General features: G+C 54.8%; 3 protein-coding genes across 12 annotated transcripts; 2 read left to right on the top strand and 1 right to left on the bottom strand.

Moving 5' to 3' along the window:
* The first annotated feature begins 257 nt into the window (after positions 1-257).
* USP21 (ubiquitin specific peptidase 21) lies at positions 258-6,812 on the top strand. 4 transcript variants are annotated; one of them, XM_043963719.1, is made up of 14 exons: positions 258-382; positions 1,065-1,679; positions 2,498-2,557; positions 2,691-2,814; positions 3,343-3,454; positions 3,676-3,825; positions 4,249-4,278; positions 4,428-4,492; positions 4,687-4,790; positions 5,100-5,186; positions 5,390-5,468; positions 5,727-5,834; positions 5,960-6,074; positions 6,438-6,812. In XM_043963719.1, exons 2-14 carry the CDS (start codon positions 1,086-1,088, stop codon positions 6,526-6,528), a joined length of 1,719 nt encoding a protein of 572 aa, XP_043819654.1. In that variant the 5' UTR covers positions 258-382; positions 1,065-1,085; the 3' UTR covers positions 6,529-6,812. The 4 variants fall into 4 exon arrangements, with proteins under 4 accessions (XP_043819654.1, XP_043819655.1, XP_043819657.1 ...); XM_043963720.1 differs by lacking the exon at positions 4,249-4,278; XM_043963722.1 differs by lacking the exon at positions 258-382 and having other exon boundaries at positions 696-1,679.
* Positions 6,813-7,393: 581 nt separating this feature from the next.
* On the top strand, positions 7,394-12,325 carry PPOX (protoporphyrinogen oxidase). Of its 2 annotated transcripts, XM_044004965.1 has the most exons (13): positions 7,395-7,680; positions 7,895-7,989; positions 8,205-8,339; positions 8,539-8,654; positions 8,871-9,003; positions 9,465-9,609; positions 9,713-9,900; positions 10,331-10,391; positions 10,559-10,677; positions 10,762-10,872; positions 11,289-11,438; positions 11,957-11,999; positions 12,093-12,324. In XM_044004965.1, exons 2-13 carry the CDS (start codon positions 7,903-7,905, stop codon positions 12,233-12,235), a joined length of 1,431 nt encoding a protein of 476 aa, XP_043860900.1. In that variant the 5' UTR covers positions 7,395-7,680; positions 7,895-7,902; the 3' UTR covers positions 12,236-12,324. The 2 variants fall into 2 exon arrangements, with proteins under 2 accessions (XP_043860901.1, XP_043860900.1); XM_044004966.1 differs by lacking the exon at positions 8,205-8,339 and having other exon boundaries at positions 7,394-7,680; positions 12,093-12,325.
* A 90-nt stretch (positions 12,326-12,415) lies between these two features.
* Positions 12,416-19,098, bottom strand: B4GALT3 (beta-1,4-galactosyltransferase 3). 6 transcript variants are annotated; one of them, XM_044004968.1, is made up of 8 exons: positions 18,968-19,098; positions 17,622-17,747; positions 16,885-17,158; positions 16,113-16,348; positions 15,029-15,219; positions 14,748-14,870; positions 13,240-13,344; positions 12,416-13,164 (listed from the first exon to the last, which is right to left on the bottom strand). In XM_044004968.1, the coding sequence occupies exons 3-8, from the start codon at positions 17,144-17,146 to the stop codon at positions 12,900-12,902; spliced, it is 1,182 nt and encodes a 393-aa protein (XP_043860903.1). In that variant the 5' UTR covers positions 17,147-17,158; positions 17,622-17,747; positions 18,968-19,098; the 3' UTR covers positions 12,416-12,899. The 6 variants fall into 6 exon arrangements, with proteins under 6 accessions (XP_043860903.1, XP_043860902.1, XP_043860904.1 ...); XM_044004967.1 differs by having other exon boundaries at positions 17,622-17,700; positions 18,968-19,091; XM_044004969.1 differs by having other exon boundaries at positions 17,622-17,770; positions 18,968-19,049.
* Positions 19,099-19,331: the final 233 nt, after the last annotated feature.

The raw sequence follows: 19,331 nt of genomic DNA on the forward strand, positions 1-19,331 counted from the left end.
GCAGTTCCCTGTCTGTCAGAGAACCCGGGCCCTGCGGTCCAGCCAAGGCCCTGGAGACGTCCGGCTCTGGGTTCAGCTACTACAGTTGGCAGCGTTTCCATGGCACCCACCGCGGGACGCAAGGGGCGGGGCGACGCCAGCACCGCGAAGGAGGCTGTCCGAGCGAATGCTGCGCTGCGCAGGCGCTTTCGTCCCGGCTGAAGCTCGGGCCCGGGCGCCGGGCGGGAGGAACAAAGATGGCGGTGGCGCCTGCGGCGGGAGCGGCCTCGGCGGCGGCAGGGCCAGCAGCCGGGCCCGCGGGGGGGGTTCTCTGGGGCAGGAGGGGGTGGCCCTGAACTGGGGCCCGGGCCCGCCTGGCCCCCTGCCGCCTCGCTGGGGACAGGTACAGGCTGAGGGCCCGCGGGGGTGGGAGGGGGATGGGGGGAGGTGATGCTGCCCTCCCGCCGCTGGAGCGCCGTCGGGGTCTGGGGGTACGGGCCCGTTTGCCGGCGGCGGCGGCGTCGGGGGAGGGCCGCGTTCACCGTGGCTGGGCTGGGGGCGGGACGCCGCCGCTGAAGTGGGAGGATGGCCGCCGGCCTGTCCGTGGCGGCCCGGGAGCCTCCTGCACCCGCAGCCAATCAGCGGCGACTACATGCCTGGCCCTGGGCCGAGGCACCTAGGGGGAAGGGGGTGCTTCTCTGCGGGGAGGGGGCGCATTTGGGAGGGAGGTGGCGCGGGCCGGGGCTGGAGGTCCGAGAGACGGGGCTGAGTGTGGGGTGGGCTCCCTGGGCTTCCGTTCCGTTTGCATGGGCCGAAGGACCTAGAGGAGCGCGTCTGCCTGTCGGGGACGACCCCTGCCAGGAGCGAGACCCCAGCCCCTAGCACGGCCTGGGGCTCGTGGCTGTGTTGCCCCGGGGGGAGCTTAGGCAAGTGTGCCAAGGAGTTCGGGCAGTGAATGGGGTGAGGAGCTAGAGCTGGAGCGAGGATGCCCAGCCATCAACCCGGCCTCCCGGAGGTCAGTCCAAATGTGAATGGGCACCACCCCCGAGAGGGATCTTGGGGCTGACCATTTCCTCTCCTCCCAGGGCCTGCCCCGGGTCTCCACTATGCCCCAGGCCTCGGAGCACCGACTGGGCCGGGCCCGTGAACAGCCCATCAGTGTCCAGCCTCGGGTGGGAGCCAAGCTACCCATCGGCTCCAGGGCGAGGAGCAAGGAGCGCCGAAGCCCAGCGCCTGCGCCTAACCCCATGCTAAGGCCACTGCCCCCTCGGCCCGGACCCCCTGAGGAAAGGTTCAAGAAGCTGGAGCTGGGGCGGGGGAGAAACTCAACCCCGCGTCCCAGGGGCCCTCTCCGGGCTGATCATGGAGTGCCCCTGCCCGGCTCACCACCTCCCACTGTGGCCCTGCCTCTGCCGTCCCGTACTAACCTGGCTCGTTCCAAGTCTGTGAGCAGTGGGGACTTGCGGCCGGTAGGGGCTTTAGGTGGACATCGAGGCTGCGGGGAGCTCGGGGCCGCGCTGAGCCGCCTGACCCTCCGGCCTGAACCTCCGGTGCTGAGACGCAGCACCTCTCTTCGTCGACTTGGCGGCTTCGCTGGCCCCCCTACCCTGATAACCATTCGCTCAGAGCCCCATCCCACCCATGGCCCCTTTCTCACGTCTGCCCGGCCCCTGGAGTCTGTCCACCCTGATGACAAGATGGTGAGGACTCTTTTACATAGACCGAGCTCCCCCATACCCCTGGGCTTCTGACTCCATTGGGCTCCCTGTTCTTGCCTCTTTCTCAGTCCCTTTCCCCACTCCTCCATCGTTCTTCATGTCCTAGGTAGGCAGTGCTAACTGGCATAGCCCCCTTCTCTCCCTTCCCCTTACTGGGCTCTTGAGACCCTTTTCTGGGACACCTGAGGCCCTTCAGAATCTCCTACCATATGGTCCTGCATCAGCCTCTAGGGATTCAGTTTAGCTATTTGGGATTCTTCTTTAAGTCCCTATGCCCTTCATTCCCCAGTGACCTCCCCTCTCCACCCCCCCCTACCTCTTGGCTTGTGGCTAATTAATCTCTGGGGCTAAGGTGGGGCTAGGAATATCTGTGGGAGCATGGGATAGCTGAGTAAGCTATTGCTGTGCTAGCTGAACTAAGCATAGTTGGGGCCAGCAAGGGAGTCTGCCACGGGGGCAGGAGGGGGTCACAGGGGCAGGAGGGTGGAGGCAGGGGGCAACTGGGGGGTCATGCCGGTGCTAGGGGAACTGCCCCGAGAACTGCAGCGCCGACTGGCTGGGCAGAACCGGAATGGGCTAGGAGGAGGCACAGCTATGGCAGAGTCAGTGATGCACACAGCTGTGCTGGGGATACTGCTCATGGCCAGTGAGGTAGGGGGACAAAGGGATCTGTGGAGGGACTGGGTAGAAGTCATGATAGGAAAAGGAGACCCAGAGAGTCAGCTCTCTTGGAAGGGGAAGTTAGGGTTTCTGTTGTGGCATCTGGGAGTCCTCAGCTGAGCATCTTACCCTTTTCCTAGGCTCATCACACACTGCTCTTGGGGTCTGGCCATGTTGGTCTTCGGAACCTGGGTAATACGGTGAGTGCCCCTCAATCCCTGGCAACAAGAAAAAGGGGAGGAAAGTGCCCAAACTAATGACTTGAAATCAGCAGAAGAGTGGGCCTGCCCTATTGAAGGTGGGCCTGACTGGAGGGCCTGGTGTGTTCCACAGTGCTTCCTGAATGCCGTGTTACAGTGTCTGAGCAGCACACGACCACTTCGAGACTTTTGTCTTCGGAGAGACTTTCGGCAAGAGGTGCCTGGTGGGGGCCGGGCCCAACAAGAACTTACTGAAGGTAGGGGAACGTACCCTGATTCATTTGCCATAGCCTTATTTTTTCCCCGTATTAATAGCATATAGTAATACACTTTATTATTATTTTATCTGTGATTGATGATACTAGCATTTTGTATTTGTGTGATGCTTAACAGTTTTTCAAATTGCTTTCACATCTGTTATCTCATTTGATTCACAATATTCCTGTGAGGTAGGTAGAGCAGGTATTATCCTCATTTTACAGATGAGGAAACTGAGGCTCAAAGAGATTAAATGACTTTCCCAAGATTGCCCAGCTAGTAAGTGGCTGAACCAGCATTAGAATATAGGTCTTCTTATTCCTAGCCCAGCAAGTCCCTTTGCTTATTCCACCCCAAATTCTCCAACCTTTGAAAACTACCCTTGATATCACTGCCACCTTCGTCAGCAAATACATGTAACTGGCCCCACCATATGTCCCCTAATCCCAGAGACAACTTCTCTCCTCTAGTGCCCCTTTCCCAGCTCCCTCTTCACTGTTTCAACTTTGTCCCTCATCCCATAACAGCCTTTGCAGATGTGCTGGGAGCTCTGTGGCATCCTGACTCCTGTGAAGCTGTGAACCCTACACGTTTCCGCACCGTCTTCCAGAAATATGTCCCTTCCTTCTCCGGATACAGGTGGGGGTCTGGGAGCCAGAAGAGCTTCCCTCTGGCCAGGTTGGTGAGGGGTAGGGGTGGGACAGGGCAGGGCAACAACCCCAAGCAGAGGTAAGACCCGAGGCTTCCTAAGTTGTCATTCATGAAATCATAGCTAATCCATATCCAGGTGTGGGATGCTGTCTGGGGAGGGGGCACAGGGAAGGTAGAGTCAGTGTCCGCCAGTCACTGTTTGGCTATAGCCAGCAGGATGCCCAGGAGTTCCTGAAGCTCCTCATGGAGCGGCTACATCTAGAGATCAACCGGAGGGGCCGACGTGCCCCACCCATCTTGGCTGATACCCCAGCCCCCTCTCGACGAGGGGGGGCCCTCCTTGAAGAGCCTGAGCTGAGGTAAGGGGAGAACCTTCTTTCTTACCCTATGTCCCTCCCTTCCTTACAAATCTATTAGTTTACCCACATTTTCTTGTTTGTAAGCTCATTAGACTTGGGAATGCAGGGTTAGAAGTGACTCTTTCTGGAGGTGGGGAGGAAGCAGGAATGCAAGAGTGATTTGGGAAGAAAGGGGCAGGGATGGAATGAAGTGGGGAGAAGGTGAGGTTACAGAAAGGAATTGAGGGGAGAGTGGGGAGTGGCCCTGGTTGAAGCTTTTAGGGAAAGGGAGCAGACTAAGCATGGAAGGGTTAAGAGAGAGCTAAGGATTCCTGCACCTCAGAAATGGGGTAGAAGAAATGAGCAACAGAAGAAAAGCCTTCTCTCTCTCTCTCTCTCTGTGTTCATGTCTTTATCTTTGTTTCATCTTCCTTGACCTATGAGACTTTCCGTAATGCCCTTACCTCCTACAAGGTTAGTGAAGAAGCAAGGAGGGAGAAAAGAGCACAAGGCTCACATGGGGTCGGTTAAGAGTGGGGCCTGTTATAGTGCAAGAGAGGGTAGCCTGAGGCTGGTGCCCTGTTTTCCTGGGGCCTCAGGGCTGTTTTCATGGTCTGTGACAGTGACGACGAGCGAGCCAATCTCATGTGGAAGCGTTACTTGGATCGAGAGGACAGCAAAATCGTGGGTACGAAGGCAGGGTGAATGGGAGAACATAATAGGGACGAGGTGGAGAAATGGGGAAGTGGGACTGGGAGGCAGTATAAAAAGCTGGGGGCCAATATTAGCAATAGAAATGGGGTGCTCAGGGGTGGGGCATTTGGTAGTTGGCTCAGAGTTTCAGGCGTAAAACGTATCTCCCTGATACCTTTTGTTTTCTAGACCTGTTTGTTGGCCAGTTGAAAAGTTGCCTCAAGTGCCAGGCCTGTGGGTATCGATCCACGACCTTTGAGGTTTTTTGCGACCTGTCCCTGCCTATCCCTAAGGTGAGGATTTAGGAGGTGAATGGACCCCGTCCCCAGCCTGCCATCTTGGGTTTTCATTGCTTTGGTTTTTCTGTCATCTGGTAGTGATGAGTTAGCACCTATCTGTCTTTGCCCTTGTATCACTTGGCACTTTTTATTGTATATCCTTGGACCTTACTGAACTTACTCCCTTACTCCTTTAGGTTTGGAGTGAGGGCATTGGCCCCCTGGGGAAGGGGGGAGGGTACCTGAAGGTGATGTGTGACATCTTGGGTGAGTCCTGGTTTGGAGGCGGTCAGATTGAGGTTAGGTATTTCCCTTTTTCTCCAGAAAGGGTTTGCTGGGGGGAAGGTGTCTCTTCGGGATTGTTTCAGCCTCTTCACCAAGGAGGAAGAATTGGAGTCAGAGAATGCCCCGGTATGTAGCTGTGGAAAAATGAGTTTCCATATTTAGTGAAAGGGGAACTGAGAGAGGCTTCCCTAGTTGCCCCGATTATTCTTGGGGGGGGCCCATGAGGAACAGATGCCAGGATGAAGGGAGAGCACAGACACCTTAAAATAAAGGGAGATGTCTTTGACTTGTTTAGGATCTGGAACACCTTAGCTTCATTTCCCATGCAGGTGTGTGACAGATGTCGGCAGAGAACACGAAGCACCAAGAAGCTAACTGTGCAGAGATTCCCTCGGATCCTTGTGCTTCGTATCCTGCCCTTGGAATGGCCTCTCCACTTCTCCCCTCCCCTCCCTCACCGCTCTGTGAGGGTGCCTGTAGTTTCCGTAGATACTCTCTCCTTGGGCCCTTTCATACCCTTTCATACTGGAGGGATTGCTTTAAGAGGAGGGTGTGAAGTGGGTCTGTGTGTGACATCCCACCCCGTGCTCTTCGTGGAGAGTCAGTAGTTTTAGTCTGCCAACCTCCCACCTTGTTTCCCCTCCATGATCCTTAACTGGTGCCTAGACCTGAATCGGTTTTCTGCATCTCGAGGCTCTATTAAAAAAAGCTCTGTTGGTGTTGACTTCCCCCTGCAGCGACTGAGCCTAGGGGACTTTGCCAGTGATAAAGCTGGTAAGTGTGGTTGGGTGGCTCCCTAGGAGGCGGAGAGGGAAGGAAGGGGAGCTACCTGAGAGGGAGGAGGAAGACCAGGGGGAGGCAGTCCTGGGGGAAGATCTAAACTAGCTTGAACTCCACAGGGAGTCCTGTGTACCAGCTGTATGCCCTTTGCAACCACTCGGGCAGTGTCCACTATGGTCACTACACAGCCCTCTGCCGGGGCCAGACTGGTTGGCATGTCTACAATGACTCTCGGTGAGAACTACTCTTCTCTAATTTTTTTTTTTGTGGGTCAATGAGGGTTAAGTGACTTGCTCAGGGTCACACAGCTAGTAATTGACAAGTGTCTGAGGCCTGATTTGAACTCAGGTCCTCCTGAATCCAGGGCCAGTGCTTTATCCACTGCGCCACCTAGCCTCCCCCTCTTCTCTAATTCTTATCTCAGAATTTCCCCCACACTCGTGTGTGAGGCTCAAGTCCCAAACAGGAACCAGTTTGGGGAAGGGAGGGAAAAGGGAGGAGGATCTGGCTTTTAGGTGGCTGGGATTCTTCTGCTCTCCCCTGGTGCCTGGGGCACTGGACCACCAGCATCTCGATGACCTGCCGCCCCCCCCCCAGTGTCTCCCCTGTCAGTGAAAACCAAGTGGCATCCAGTGAGGGCTACGTGCTGTTCTACCAGCTGATGCAGGAGCCGGCGCGGTGCCTGTGACCCCCCTCCAAGTCCCGGGACCTGTGAAGCCCTCTTGATGCCCATAAATCCCAGGCCTCCCATTTACCTCAGAGACGTCTATTTTTGTGTCTTTTTAATCTGGGAGGGGCTGTCTCCCCTGTATTTTTTTTATTAAAACAGAAACAAAAACAACCCCTTGACCCCTGGAGGCTTCCCGGCCTCCCAGACCCGTGTACAGAGCTGCCCGACCTTTTGCCCATGTACAGCCCCCGTTCCCGCTGCGGTCTCACTTTTTGTGAATAAATTTAATAGGAAAAAAAAAATCCAAGTGTCTGTGTCTGGTGGAGACTCGGGGAAAGGGCCCTTCTGCCGGATCCCTGCAGCCCAGGCCGTGTCCTTCTCCACTGACCGCCGGGAGATCCGCGGGGCTGTGTGGGGTGGGGGGGGGGGGAGGGTCGGAGGCCGACCCTCGGGCTCAGGGCCAACGGGCGTCCTTGCGAAGCCTGGGGGCCCGGTCGGCCCCTCCGTGTTGACAAACACCCGCTGCGTTGCCCGGCGCCCTTGCCTCCCGCAGGCCCGGCCTGTTGCTAACATCAGTCAGCTGTTTATGGAGCCCTCTCCCCACGGTCCCGGCCTCCGGTGGCCCCAGCTACTCCGCCACGCGCCCTGTCCCCGAGGGCGCTCTCCCGCTCTCCCGCCGTCCCTAGGGGCCCCTGGCTCTCCCGGGCTACCTTTCTGACCTGCAGCCCTAGTGCGGCCGGGCACGGACGGGTTAAAAAAAAAAAACCCGCCGGCAGTTGGCCCCGCCCCCCGTAGCAGAAGCCCGGTGACTCGGCGTTTTTATTGGTACAGCCTTACGGAGGGGTTTCTGACTCCGCCAATCGGAACCGACGAAAGTACCCCGCCCCGGGGCGAGCCTCCCGAGAGTGAGTGGACGGCGAGCCAGAAGGGACCGCCGAGGTCCTGAGGGAACGGGAGGCCTCTCGGCCATGGGAGGAGGTCGGGGCCCGCCCTGCTGGGACTTGAGCCTCCGGTCGGGCCTCCCTGGATCCTGCAGGGTCAGATAGCGGGGGGCGCGGCCCTTATCTGCTTCCCCGGCCAGCGGCGCGGGGGCGGGGTCGCCGGTACCCAGCGACCCCCTGTTCCCTACCTCCCCCTGCCCCTGCTCATTCTGTGTCCGGGCTTCTCTCGGTGAGTCTTGGGGCTGCGGGCTTCCCAGGGGTCCAGGAGCGGCCCCGGCTGGGCGGGTGGAAGGGTCCCGGTGGTGAAGGGTCGGGCGCACGCTGTGGGCCGGGGAGGGGGCGCCCCCAGTGTGGGGCAGACTGCCCACGTGCGGGGCGGCCCCGGGCGCGGGGGACAGGCGAGCCTCCTCGGCAGCGGCCGCCACTTCCCTCCCTCTCCTCAGGCTCCCCGATGGCCCGGACCGTGGCCGTGCTGGGCGGCGGCATCAGCGGCTTGGCCGCCTGTTACCACTTGAGCCGGGCCCCTCGGCCTCCCAAGGTAAGTACCCAGCCCCGGCCCGTCTTTTCCGACTCCACTCCCACCCCCACCCCCCTTCCATCCCATTCTTTCGAAAAGCGCAAGCTTGCGGTCCGCAGCCCCCTCCCCCCATGAACCCCAACTTTGCCCTCAGTGGGCCTCGCACCCCGAGGCGGGCTGCCCGTGAGGGGGGGCCGTGCTCGTGTCCGTGGGTCTCCCCCGCCCCTCTCCCCCAGGTGATCCTGATCGAAGCCAGCCAGCGCCTCGGGGGCTGGATTCAGTCAGTCCGAGGGGACGATGGAGCTATCTTTGAACTTGGACCCCGAGGAATCCGTCCTGCCGGAGAGTTAGGAGCCAGAACCTTGCTCATGGTGAGGGGGTAGTCAGAGGCCGCCCTGATCACTGTGAGGGGGGAAGGATTTCCCCGGTGCTTAAGAGAAGGGAAGATACCCCTCCCCCCCTTGCAGCCCCCGCCCCTCCCCGCCCACCTTCCGCTGTTCTCGCGGCTCGGTCTCTTCCTTTAATTTTTCTGATTGCCGGGTGTGGGTGTGGGGCGGGTGTTGAGGGCAGGTCTCGGAGCTTGGCTTGGACTCTGCAATTTTGCCTGTTCCCGGGAACCATCCTGCTGCTCAAAACCGATTCCTGTATGTGAGGGGGACCTTGCATCCCCTGCCTACCGGCCTCAGGTAAGTTTGACTACCTGACCCTTGTGTTGAGAAAACTTTTTTTGCCCCTCTCCTTCAGCAGGTCCCACGCCCCATTTTCTGCTTCATTCTCCTTAGCTTCCAATTCCTTGATTTCCGTATGTCAAACCCTGTGATGTAGAAATGATACTCTCGGGTCTAGGAGCCTTTCCAGGTGACCCTTCCTCATCCTGCACTTTTTTCTCTGTTGGAAAACAGGGGACTGTTCCTTCCCTCGCCTCCTTTTACCAAGCCCCTGTTCTGGGCTGGGCTTAGGGAGCTGACTACTCCTCGAGGCATGGAACCTGATGAGACTGTTCACAGTTTTGCAGAGAGGCGCCTGGGACCCGAGGTGACTCCACTCTAGAGCTCCCTTAAATTCTCTTTTCTGAAACGAAACCCAATACCAGGACACCATGCCCACTGTCTAGCACCCAAGTCTCCCATCCACATCCTTTGGGAACATTTCCCCCACTACTAACCTTCACCACACACCTTTGCCATGGGAAACTAAAGCCCCAACCTGGAGGTGAACATTCTTTTTTTTTTGGTGAGGCAATTGGGGTTAAGTGACTTGCCCAGGGTCACACAGCTAGTAAGTGTCAAATGTCTGGAGCTGGATTTGAACTGAGGTCCTCCTGAATCTAGGTCCAGTGCTTTATCCACTGCTCCACCTAGCTGCCCCTGAGGTGAACATTCTTAACCAACCCTTCTTCTGTTTGGGAAGAAAGCTATTGTTGAGGGAAGGCTAGGATGCAAAGCCGTGGAAAACCAAAGGCCTGACCCCTTTTCCATTCCTGTCTTTTTCTGAAGGTGGCGTCCATTGCTATGGACAGTCTTTGTCGAGGAGTATTCGCAGGAGATAGTCGAGTGCTCAGTGTCCGCTCCTGTTTCCCCAGTCTCTTTCAGGCTGAGCAGACTCACCGATCTATTCTGCTTGGGTTGCTGCTGGGTACAGGTGAGGAGGTGTGACCCTGAGGGGACAATTGGTGAGGGTGGAAGCCTGGAGCTAAAGGGGAGACTTGGAAAAATCTGCAACCAATGTTCCCTGACTCTTCTAGGGCAGAGCCCCCAGCTAGATTCACCTCTGATTAGTCAGGCCAGAGCTGAGCGTTGGAGCCAGTGGTCTCTTCGAGGAGGGCTGGAGACACTGCCCCAGGCCTTGGGCACCCACCTGATTCATAAAGGAGTCACTGTTCTGAAGGGTCAGCCAGTTTGTGGACTCAACTTCCAGTCAGGTCGATGGCAGGTAAAAATGGTTCTGGAGAGAACTCACCCCTTGGGTCTGTGTGGATGTGTCTGTTTCTCATTGGGTCTGCCTCTGTTGCTTAGTGGACTAACTAGGACAAAGAATACTGTGTATCTACTGATCTCAACTTAAGTATTTCTTTTCCTGGTTCTGACCCAGGGTCCCTAAACTCTGAATACCTGTTAAGCAGACAGCCCAACATATGTCCCTAGGATGAAAAGTGCATGTGAGAACAACAGGAGTTTCAGTAAGGGGCATCTATCTTCTCTGCGATGTGCAGGCACATGACTGTGAACATCAGAACATGATGTTTGTGAGGGAAGATGAATGTAGGAAGGGCACTGCTGTAGAGTACAGGCCTTTCTCCACTCCCCCAGATCTCAGTTATCCCTCTAACTTCCCATCTGCTTCCTGTCTCTGTCTCTCTCAGGTGTCTCTGGGAGACAGCAGCCTGGAGGCTGATCACATCATTAGTGCTGTCCCTGCTGCAGGTAGTGGGGTGAGAGGGTGCTCCCCCTGGGTGGTGGTGGGGCAGCATTCTCCACACTCTCTGGGGGTGGGATTGAGGAGCAGGCCTTTTATTGTGTCATCTCTCTTTTCCTGCAGGGACTTGTCAGGAACCAAGGTGCCAAATGACCATGTGCTTCTCTCCCTGCAGTACTAAGTGAGCTGCTTCCCTCTGAGGCCGCTCCTCTGGCCCAGGCCCTGGCCCCTATTCGTGCTGTCTCTGTGGCTGTGGTGAATTTGCAGTATCAGGAGGTTCACCTGCCCGTCCAGGTAAAAGGAAGCAGGGCTGGGACTTTGGAATAAGAAACGGGTGTCTGAGACCCTGCCTTGCTGACAGGCCTGCCCTTTTCCCAGGGTTTTGGACACTTGGTGCCGTCCTCGGAAGACCCTGGCGTCCTGGGAATTGTCTATGATTCTGTTGCCTTCCCTGAACAGGATGGGAGCCCTTCTAGCCTTAGAGTAACGGTAAGGAAGCGTCCCGGCTGGGGGCTGTTGAGCAGCAGAGGGAGCTTGGAAGACCTGAGCTAGTCCCCACTTCTGCCACTTACTTGCTGCGGCTGGTTCAGCTCACACTGGACTTTTCTAAAGAAGGAATGAGGGGCAGCTTGGTGGCGCAGTGGATAGAGCACCGGCCCTGGATTCAGGAGTACCTGAGTTCAGATCCAGCCTTAGACACTTAACACTTACTGGCTGTGTGACTCTGGGCAAGTCACTTGACCCCAATTGCCTCACTAAAAAAAAAAGAAGGAATGATTGATTTTTTTAAAAGCAGACAAACTTAGCTGAAGCCGTGAGCCCAGACCAGATGACCTGCTATTTAAAGAGATCTTATGTTGGGCTTTGGGGGAGACAGGTGACTTGGTGTTATTTCTGGTGCTCAGGTGATGCTGGGGGGAGCATGGCTACAAGCACTGGAGGACAGGGGGCACAAGTTACCTCAGGAGCTGCTCCAACAACAAGCCCAGGAAGCAGTTGTCACACAGCTGGGACTAAAAAAGCCACCAACTCAAAGCCTGGTCAGCCTACACAAGGTAAGTTAGGGTAGAGGGGCAAAGGGGATATGGCTAGTGTAATGATTGGAATGATGCCACCTACTGGAGACTTGCTGTGGGAAAGCTCCACCATGAGGAAAATGTCTGAGACATTGTGGCTTTTCCTTGGCGTCAGGAAATGACGTTTGCTCATGGGTGCTGTCTATCAAGGCTACCAGCCAATCAACTTGAGGAGCCTCCTATTTTCTGGGAGGAGACAGGAAGGAGGAAAGGGAGCCTGCGCGGAGAGCTCTCTCGCTTTTGGGTTCCTGACTGGGTGGTGGCGGCAGAGGACTTCACAGGAAATTTGAGGAAAGATAGGAATGCCAGGCTGTTGGAATTCTGTTCTCAATCTTTTTCTTTCTATTTTCCAATAAACCCTTAAAAACCTAAACTCGTTTTATCAGTGATTTTAGTCAGTTTCCCCCAAAACTGGGGGAACAGATTAGAATCCACATTTAGAATCTTAAATTACACATTAGGAAGCTGCTCCTCACTTCTCGATCTTCTTTCCTTAGAGCTGCATTCCCCAGTATACCTTAGGCCACTGGCAGAGGCTAGGTAAGTTGTGGAAGAGGGGGAGACACACACAGTGACAAAGGGTCAGGAAGTAAAAATTCAACTATAATATTGCCCGTACCTTGTCTTTTCCAGAGGTAGCTGCCCAATTCCTGGCCAACCACCAACTGCCTCTGACTCTAGCTGGAGCATCTTATGAAGGTGTGTCAGTCAATGACTGCATCGAGAGTGGGCGTCGAGCTGCTGTTCATGTCTTGAACACCATGCCTGACCTTTGACCTATAGCCTTTTTTCTTATCCCTGCAGGCCAGGGACTCCAGTCAAGACTAATAAAACTGCTCTAATTGAATAGTAGCTACTTGTTTTTCCCATGATAAGCTTCCTGTCCCTGCCAAAGAGAGACCAGCCCTTGGGATTAGGTCCAAAACCTAGGTAAATGAGTTAGAGAAGACAGCAAAGGAGAGACACAACAGAGTCCTTTATTAGAAAATATATAAAAATCCCAGGGTTCCCAGACAGACCTGGTGGGGAGAGAGACACCCCAGAAGAGAATCCCGAAGGGGAGGAATCATGCCCTTCCCAACTGACACATTCCCCCAGGGGCCATAAATAAAATAAATATTCACAGGGGCCCAGGGAGGAGGGTCATACCTGAGCCCTCTTTTGGGGATGGGAGGTGAGGGGGGAGTAGGAGAACCCTAGGGCCCAAACCTACTCCTACCCTAGTGGCAGGGGACTCCCACAGAGGTGAAGAGTCAGCATTATGTATAACACGTCCATGAATCACAGTCACGTGCCCTGTCTTGGGGGACTCAGAAGTAGGGCCCTCCAAGGGCTGCAGGAGCCCAGCTCCAGCACAGCAGAGGTAACCCCCTTAGGCAGCAGTGAAAGGGGACCAGGAGAGGACACACACCCTCTCATCTCAAATGAGCTGAGGGGTTGTCAGTGGGAACCAGTGTGGTTGGCAGGAGGCAGAGGACCAGGCCGTGCTGGGGGCCGGCGCTGTAGCATTTCATGGCGAAAGGCCTGAGAGGAGCCAGGTGGAAATTTGGGACCTGAGGGAGGCCGCGGGCCACGGGGATCAACCCCAATGTCTGCTGTAATATTGGTATAAAGTGGGCCCAATTCACGAGCCAGCAGTCGGTATGTCAGTGAATTCATCCCATCCTGTGTCCACGATCGCTGTGTCCGGATCAAGAGGTCAAACCTGGGGATCAGAAGTCAAGAGCTAAGACACCTGAAGGGAACCGAAGTACAAACCTCTCTAACCCGCAGCCCCTACCTGTGAGGGTTTTCTTCATTCCCTTTGTCTCCTCGATGTTTCACCATCTTGTAGTGTCCCACAGAGATGGGTGGTCGAGAGATCTTCATCCCAGCTAGACGAACCCTGGTGGAGAATGTGGTATTAGAAGGGTAGACAGCTGCCAACCTATCTCGTTCAGTTTTTCAGGCCTGTCTGACTGTTTTGACCCCATTTGGGATTTTCTTGGCAAAGCTATGGGAGTGGTTGGCCATTTCCTTCTCCAGGTCATTTTGCAGATGAGGAAACTGAGGGAAACAATTAAGTGACTTGCCCAGGGTCACACAGCTAGCAAGTGTCTGAAGCCACATTTGAACTTGGATCTTCCTGACTCCAGGCCCAGCACTCTCTCCAGTGCACTCCCTAGCTGCCTTGCTATTGTAGATAGGTCTGGGAATAGGGAAAAAGACATCTGGGAATGGGAGAGCAGGCCAAGGAAAAGGACTGCTTACAATAGCCAACTACGAAACAATTATTGAGTATTTCAAAGGGTTTTTATTCTTATAAAAAAGATAAAAGATTATGACTGGGAAACTAGGAAAAGGAACACATGTTCTGAATGAAGAAGAGGTGGAATAAAAGGGAAGAAAACAACTGAAGCTCCATGGAAGCTAAGGCACTTTATGGGCCTGGCAGGTATTGCTGTTCAACCTCTTTGCCCTCATTTCTAAAAGGCCTTCACAAACCAGAAGTTGCCCTTGAGGTCTGAAAAAGGCCAGCTGCAAGTCCTGTGTTAGGAAAAGAAAGGCCAAACCCAGGCATTCAAGAACCAATCAGAAGGCCTACGCTTTAACCCGGGTTGGAGCTATGAGGCATACCATGACCAGTGACCCGGATAAAGGAACTTTTTGGAAGTTCAACGGTGCAGGGAGAGTGACTAGTTAACAAAACAGCAACAGAATTCTAAACCTTGGTCTTTGCAAATTGTCTGAGGGGGGCAGGGAGAAGAAGAAATGAATCCAGGACAGGGAGCACATAATCCACTAATGCTCTCATATGACTGTGGGAGAAGGGACCAGATGACAGCAGAGGCGTGGGGTCAGCAAGCAATGTGATTTCAAACACAGGCAATATGGTCTCTTTGTAAAGACTTTAAAATAATAAACCGCTTTATAATGTCCATCTTTGGAATTCTCAAAGTAGGGCAGACCTGATCCTGCCCACCCCTCCACAAAAGGGTTTTCAGGTATAATCTTAGCAAAAGGTAAGAGGGCATGACCTTGAGGGTCCCTTTCTGGCGCTAGAGGGAGATGGTTCTGTCACAGGCACAAAGCCAGCCAGAACTGGGAACAAAAGGAGAGAAAAGGGCAGGCCCCAGTGGAAGCAGGGAATAAAGTGGAGAAGGGCAAGTAGGGAAGCAGGTGACCTAAAGAGTCTGGGTGGATTAGAAGAAGCAAGCTGGGGGGGGGGGGGGCGGGGGGAGAGGAGAAGAACGGGGAGAGACTCAGAGAACTAGATATGAGATGTCCTGGGGTCACAACCAATCTGACCTGGTGGCAATATCGTCATCTTCTCCACCCCAACCCCAATACTCATTGGGAAAGCCATTCATCTTCAGGTACTGATCGGGAGTAAGAGCTGAGACTCCCCCAAAGTACTGGGGATATGGGAGGCTAGAAGGAAACAGAGACACTCATAAAGCACAAAGGGAAAACATCCCTTGCCCAACCAAATCTGTTCCCCTGGGCACCCACCCCAAACTGTAGCACTAGTATCCCTGCTGCTTCTAGACCCCCTGCCCCTCCAAATCCCGAGTCATTAAAACACATACCTATATCCAAACTTGTTCATGGCAACAGCAACATGCCTGGGCCCCCCAGGGTCACAGACATAAAGATTGTGATCATTTTCAGGCAGCAAGTCCACATCGTGCAGAAACAGGCAGTCCCACTCTTCATCACGAAGAGCCTCCCGAACCCCCACGTTCAGCAGCTTTGCCCTGTTAAATGTTCCATTTCCAGCCTGAGAAACAAGGGAAGGGCATCATTGGGAATGGTCAAGGAAGGCATGAAAACAGAACAAAGAAAGGCCAATGGAAGAATATAATCACCCTGAGAAGGGCGATAAATGAAATCGGCCAGTGGTGGACATTGAGAAGCACTGTTTTAGTCTCCCCTCCAGGAGTTTTATCTGATTAAATTTCATTATCCTAATAGGAAATATAAAGCAGAGTTAGGGCTACAGTATACACAATGACTACAATTTGGTAAAAGAAAAGAAGTACTGGCACACCTCACTACATTGTTGCTTTTCAGTTGTTTGGGCTTTTCTTGGCAGAGATATAGGAGTGGTTTACCATTTGCTTCTCCAGCTCATTTTACAGATGAGGAAACTGAGGCAAACAGGGTTAAGTGATTTGCCCAGGGTCACACAGCTAGAAAGCATCCGAGGCAAGATTTGAACTCTTTTTGGTGAGGCAATGGGGGTTAAGCGACTTGCCCAGGGTCACACAGCTAGTAAGTGTTAAATGTCTGAGGCCGGATTTGAACTCATGTCCTCCTGAATCCAGGGTCGGTGCTCTATCCACTTCACCACCTAGCTGCCCCAAGATTTGAACTCAAGAAGATGAGTGTTTTCTGACTTCAGGCCTGGCATTCTATCCACTGTGCCACCTAGCTGCCCAGTACTATTTGAGTGTAGGGAAGTCACACTACCAGTGCGGATAAAACAACTATTTGTCAGTTTAGAGTTTCAGAAAGTTTCCTGGGGGTGCTGCGAGGTTAAGGGATGTGCACAGGGTCACGCAGTCAATGATGTATCAGAAATATAACACACAGAGAAACGGCCCCAAAGCTCTGCTATCCTATGAAATGTTGCCAACAACATCGAGTATGAAGGAGCATCTGGGAGGGTACCTGGTGGATGACATAGATGCCATAGGCGAGCTGCTGACGCTGCAGGAAAGGATGCAGGTGGTAGAGTAACAAACGAAGATGGGGCTCCCGAGCCCGATGTGGCACAATGATGGCGGTTCGAGAGCGAGGCTCACAGTCCCCTGGATGGTAGCGGCCCCCTAGCTCTACTCGAGGATTCCTCTCCAAAATTTGTGCCATGGATGGCACGGGGCTAAAGGACACTGACACAGGACCCACTGTTTGGAGGAGAATAGTAAGGTCAGAGGAGCTTACGCCTCATCTTGCTTTGGACCTAAGATTCCAGAAAGGTTCTGGAAATTCTGACACCTGGAGAATCTTAAAAACAGGACAGACATTCATCAAGCTGAGAGTTTGGCTCCTGAACCTCAAAGTTCCATCTAGCTTCTGATTTCCTCACTTACAGGACCCTCCTCTCTGACCCGGGGTCCAGCTGATGGGGAGAGCAAGTATGGGAGGCGGGGAGGTTACTGGACAAATACTCAGGATTATCTGTGAGGGGAGAACTTTCTAGGGCTGGGGACATGGTAAACCCTGAAAGTGAGAAAGAAGCAGGAAATGAGATACAATGAGTTCCACCAGAACTCAATTCAGTTTCCCATTTCTTCTTCCCATGCCATCCTCAGATCTCCTATTGGACCTCATCTTTCTAGGTTGTGCCTCCAGACCCACTTCTCCTGGCTACTCAAACATGTTTCCTCCCCACCCCCAGTGCCCTTTTCCCTACTCTGTGCCTTCCTCCCTCTCAGCTCACCTAGGAGGGGAGATCGCTCAGGGCAGTAGGGCAAAGCCTCTGGAGCCACAGGAGCCCCTGGGGCAGGAGGGGCCCCAGGCAGGCGGCTGAGGTTGGTATAGACGTCATGAGGTCGTGAATAATCGAAGGTGGGGCCTGGGTCTCGACCAAACAGGGCACCAAGGCTACGGAAACCACCAAGGGACAGGTACATCATGACAGCCAGCTGGGAGCCCACAAGCAAGGCCAGAGTGCAAGGCCGATCTAGAATCCGACGAAACATCCTGGAGTGTGACTAGAAATGGGCAGAAAGAGATGGCGTCTGAGAAGAGGTAAAGAGGGACAAAGCAGGGGAAGATGCAGGAAACCAGGGGGTCAAGGTGAAAGTAACTGAGATAAAGTCAGTGTCCTGGGGACAAAAAGCAGAGAAACAGGCTCAGGACAGTCAAATGGGCAGAAAGTAAGGACACAGCAGGCAAAAAGAGGTGGTCAGAATAACAGGAATGGGAGCTAAGTAAGGCGAGTAGGAAAAACCCAGGCAAGGACAGAAGGAGATCTCCAACAGGCCCAGAAATACCTACTATTTCCTGTCCAAGCTGAACTTTCCCACCAGACCTCTGCCAACATTTCCCATTCCCAATCCCTACCTCCAAGAATTCTCCCCGTGCCATCCCTACAGAGAATGTCATAGAGTCAATTCCAGACAGCTCTTTTAAGAGAGAAGAGTCACTGACACTGACGGAGAGGAAAGGACTCACCTGGACGGACTCAGGCTGTCGACTGAAGGGAAGTAGGGGGTCCAGGGGGCTCTGGAGGGGTAGGTCTGTGAGGCATCATCTAAAGTTGGGCATGGTGGAAAGAGGAGAAAGAAAAGTTCTCTCCATCTGTAGAAAGACAGTTTGGTGTCCTGAAATGAGGCAATGGACTTGGAGTCAGACCTGACTTCAAATCCAGGCTTAGATGCTTACTACCTGTAAGACCCTGAGCAAGTCACTTTACTTGGAGCCTCAGTTTCCTGGCTTGTAATGTGGGAATGATAATCCTGACCCTACCCATTTCACAGGATTGCTGTGCAGAAACCTGAAAGTACTACATCAATGTGTACTGTTATTAACAATAGGATCAAAAGGGACAAACGGATTCTGCTCAGGAAAAGACAAAGTACAGGTCTTTAGCTTTCTTTAGGATTAAGGAAATAAGATTGGGAGGGGAGAAATTGGACTGGGGGACAGTTCCCGAGTTGGGAAAAGTCTGTTTTCCAGGAGGTGAATGTGGTAGATGGGGGTCTGGGAGAGGGGATAAGGGAGAGATCGCAGATGCCTTGGGGAATTTGAGTAGGAGTGGAATGTCTCCTTCCCCTAGAAGCCAGATCTCAGCTTTTAGGTTAGGACCCAGAGAACTCCTAAATACCTCCCCTCCCCCATTCCCAACAGGACAGACCAGTTTGGGACCAAGGACTCAGGGTACTCATTTGATGAACTTGTGCCCCAGCTGGAAGGAGGGGGATGGGAGTCCTGGCAAAAGCAGAGCCCCAGGAGGTAAGAGCTTGGGAGTCCTGGGCCCAGAGGAGCAGAGCAGCACCAGCTTCCCCTTCTCGTGCCCCTCTCCCTCCCCTCCCCAGCTTGGCAGGTGCCACTGGGGAGCCGGAGTGATCGGCAGCCCCCTGAGCCCGGAATGTTGGGGCAGCGGGGACCACCCTCACTCCGACTCGCAGGGGGGTTAGAGCTGGAGAGGCAGCTAGGGGAAGAGGGGTGAGGGAAGGGGAGGATGGGGCCCCGGCGCCCCAGCATCCGGGAGCAAGCGCCAGCTCACCTGGAGGGGGCGGACCCAGCGCAGGGTGGCGGCGTCCAGGGAAGACCGAGAGCCTCCCCGCCCCCCCCCACGGCCGCCCTCCCCAGCGCTCGCCTCTTCTCCTGCATGACCCCTGCGGGCCCCCGTCTGTCTGGGGACAGCTGACGACGCCCCCGCCTCCATCCCCCCTCCCCCAGTCCCTCACTGCCCCCTCGCCCCCGACCCTCTGACTTTTAGGGGCTTCCTCGCCCTCTGCTCCCCATCTCGGACCTGGGCTGAAGTCCCCTTCCTCGACGCCACCAATCCCCGATACCTGGCCTTCTTTCATATCCCCCTTCACCGCCGCCCTGGAAGCCAGGACAGAGCCGCCACCGCCATCTTGGAAAAGGGCTGAGGGTGGGGGGAGCGGATCTCGCCTTCCGGGGACCTGAGGCAGGGTGGGGCGGAGCCTGAAGAGAGGGGCGGAGGACAACCAGAGCGGAGCCTCGGGAAGGGCGGGGCCTGTAGGCAGGGCGGAGGCGGGGGAGAGCAGGGCCTGGGGGGCGGGGTCAGTAGGCAGGGGCGGAGCCTCGCTAGGTTAAACAACCTGAGTAGTCAGTCCCCTCCTTTAGAAGTCCCCAGGAACAAAATTCCAAGAGTAAGAATTGCTTTGGAGGCCATCATTCCACGGGAAAACG

Source organism: Dromiciops gliroides, chromosome 4 (assembly GCF_019393635.1).
Source record: "Dromiciops gliroides isolate mDroGli1 chromosome 4, mDroGli1.pri, whole genome shotgun sequence".
Classification (NCBI taxonomy): Eukaryota; Metazoa; Chordata; class Mammalia; order Microbiotheria; family Microbiotheriidae; genus Dromiciops; species Dromiciops gliroides.

Bases quoted from the DNA above. Each gene is read 5' to 3' on its own strand.
- B4GALT3 (XM_044004968.1), bottom strand. From the start codon at position 17,146: ATGTTTCGTCGGATTCTAGATCGGCCTTGCACTCTGGCCTTGCTTGTG. The intron at 14,871-15,028 runs GTATGTGTTTTA...GTTTCCTTCTAG, and splicing joins ATGAACAAGTTTGGATATAG to CCTCCCATATCCCCAGTACT. The intron at 13,165-13,239 runs GTAGGGGCTGCG...TCTGATCCCCAG, and splicing joins AATGAAGAAAACCCTCACAG to GTTTGACCTCTTGATCCGGA.
- PPOX (XM_044004965.1), top strand. From the start codon at position 7,903: ATGGCCCGGACCGTGGCCGTGCTGGGCGGCGGCATCAGCGGCTTGGCC. The intron at 9,901-10,330 runs GTAAAAATGGTT...TGTCTCTCTCAG, and splicing joins TCCAGTCAGGTCGATGGCAG to GTGTCTCTGGGAGACAGCAG. The intron at 11,439-11,956 runs GTAAGTTAGGGT...TTCTTTCCTTAG, and splicing joins GCCTGGTCAGCCTACACAAG to AGCTGCATTCCCCAGTATAC.
- USP21 (XM_043963722.1), top strand. From the start codon at position 1,011: ATGGGCACCACCCCCGAGAGGGATCTTGGGGCTGACCATTTCCTCTCC. The intron at 3,455-3,675 runs GTGGGGGTCTGG...GTTTGGCTATAG, and splicing joins CCTTCCTTCTCCGGATACAG to CCAGCAGGATGCCCAGGAGT. The intron at 4,493-4,686 runs GTACGAAGGCAG...TTTGTTTTCTAG, and splicing joins AGAGGACAGCAAAATCGTGG to ACCTGTTTGTTGGCCAGTTG.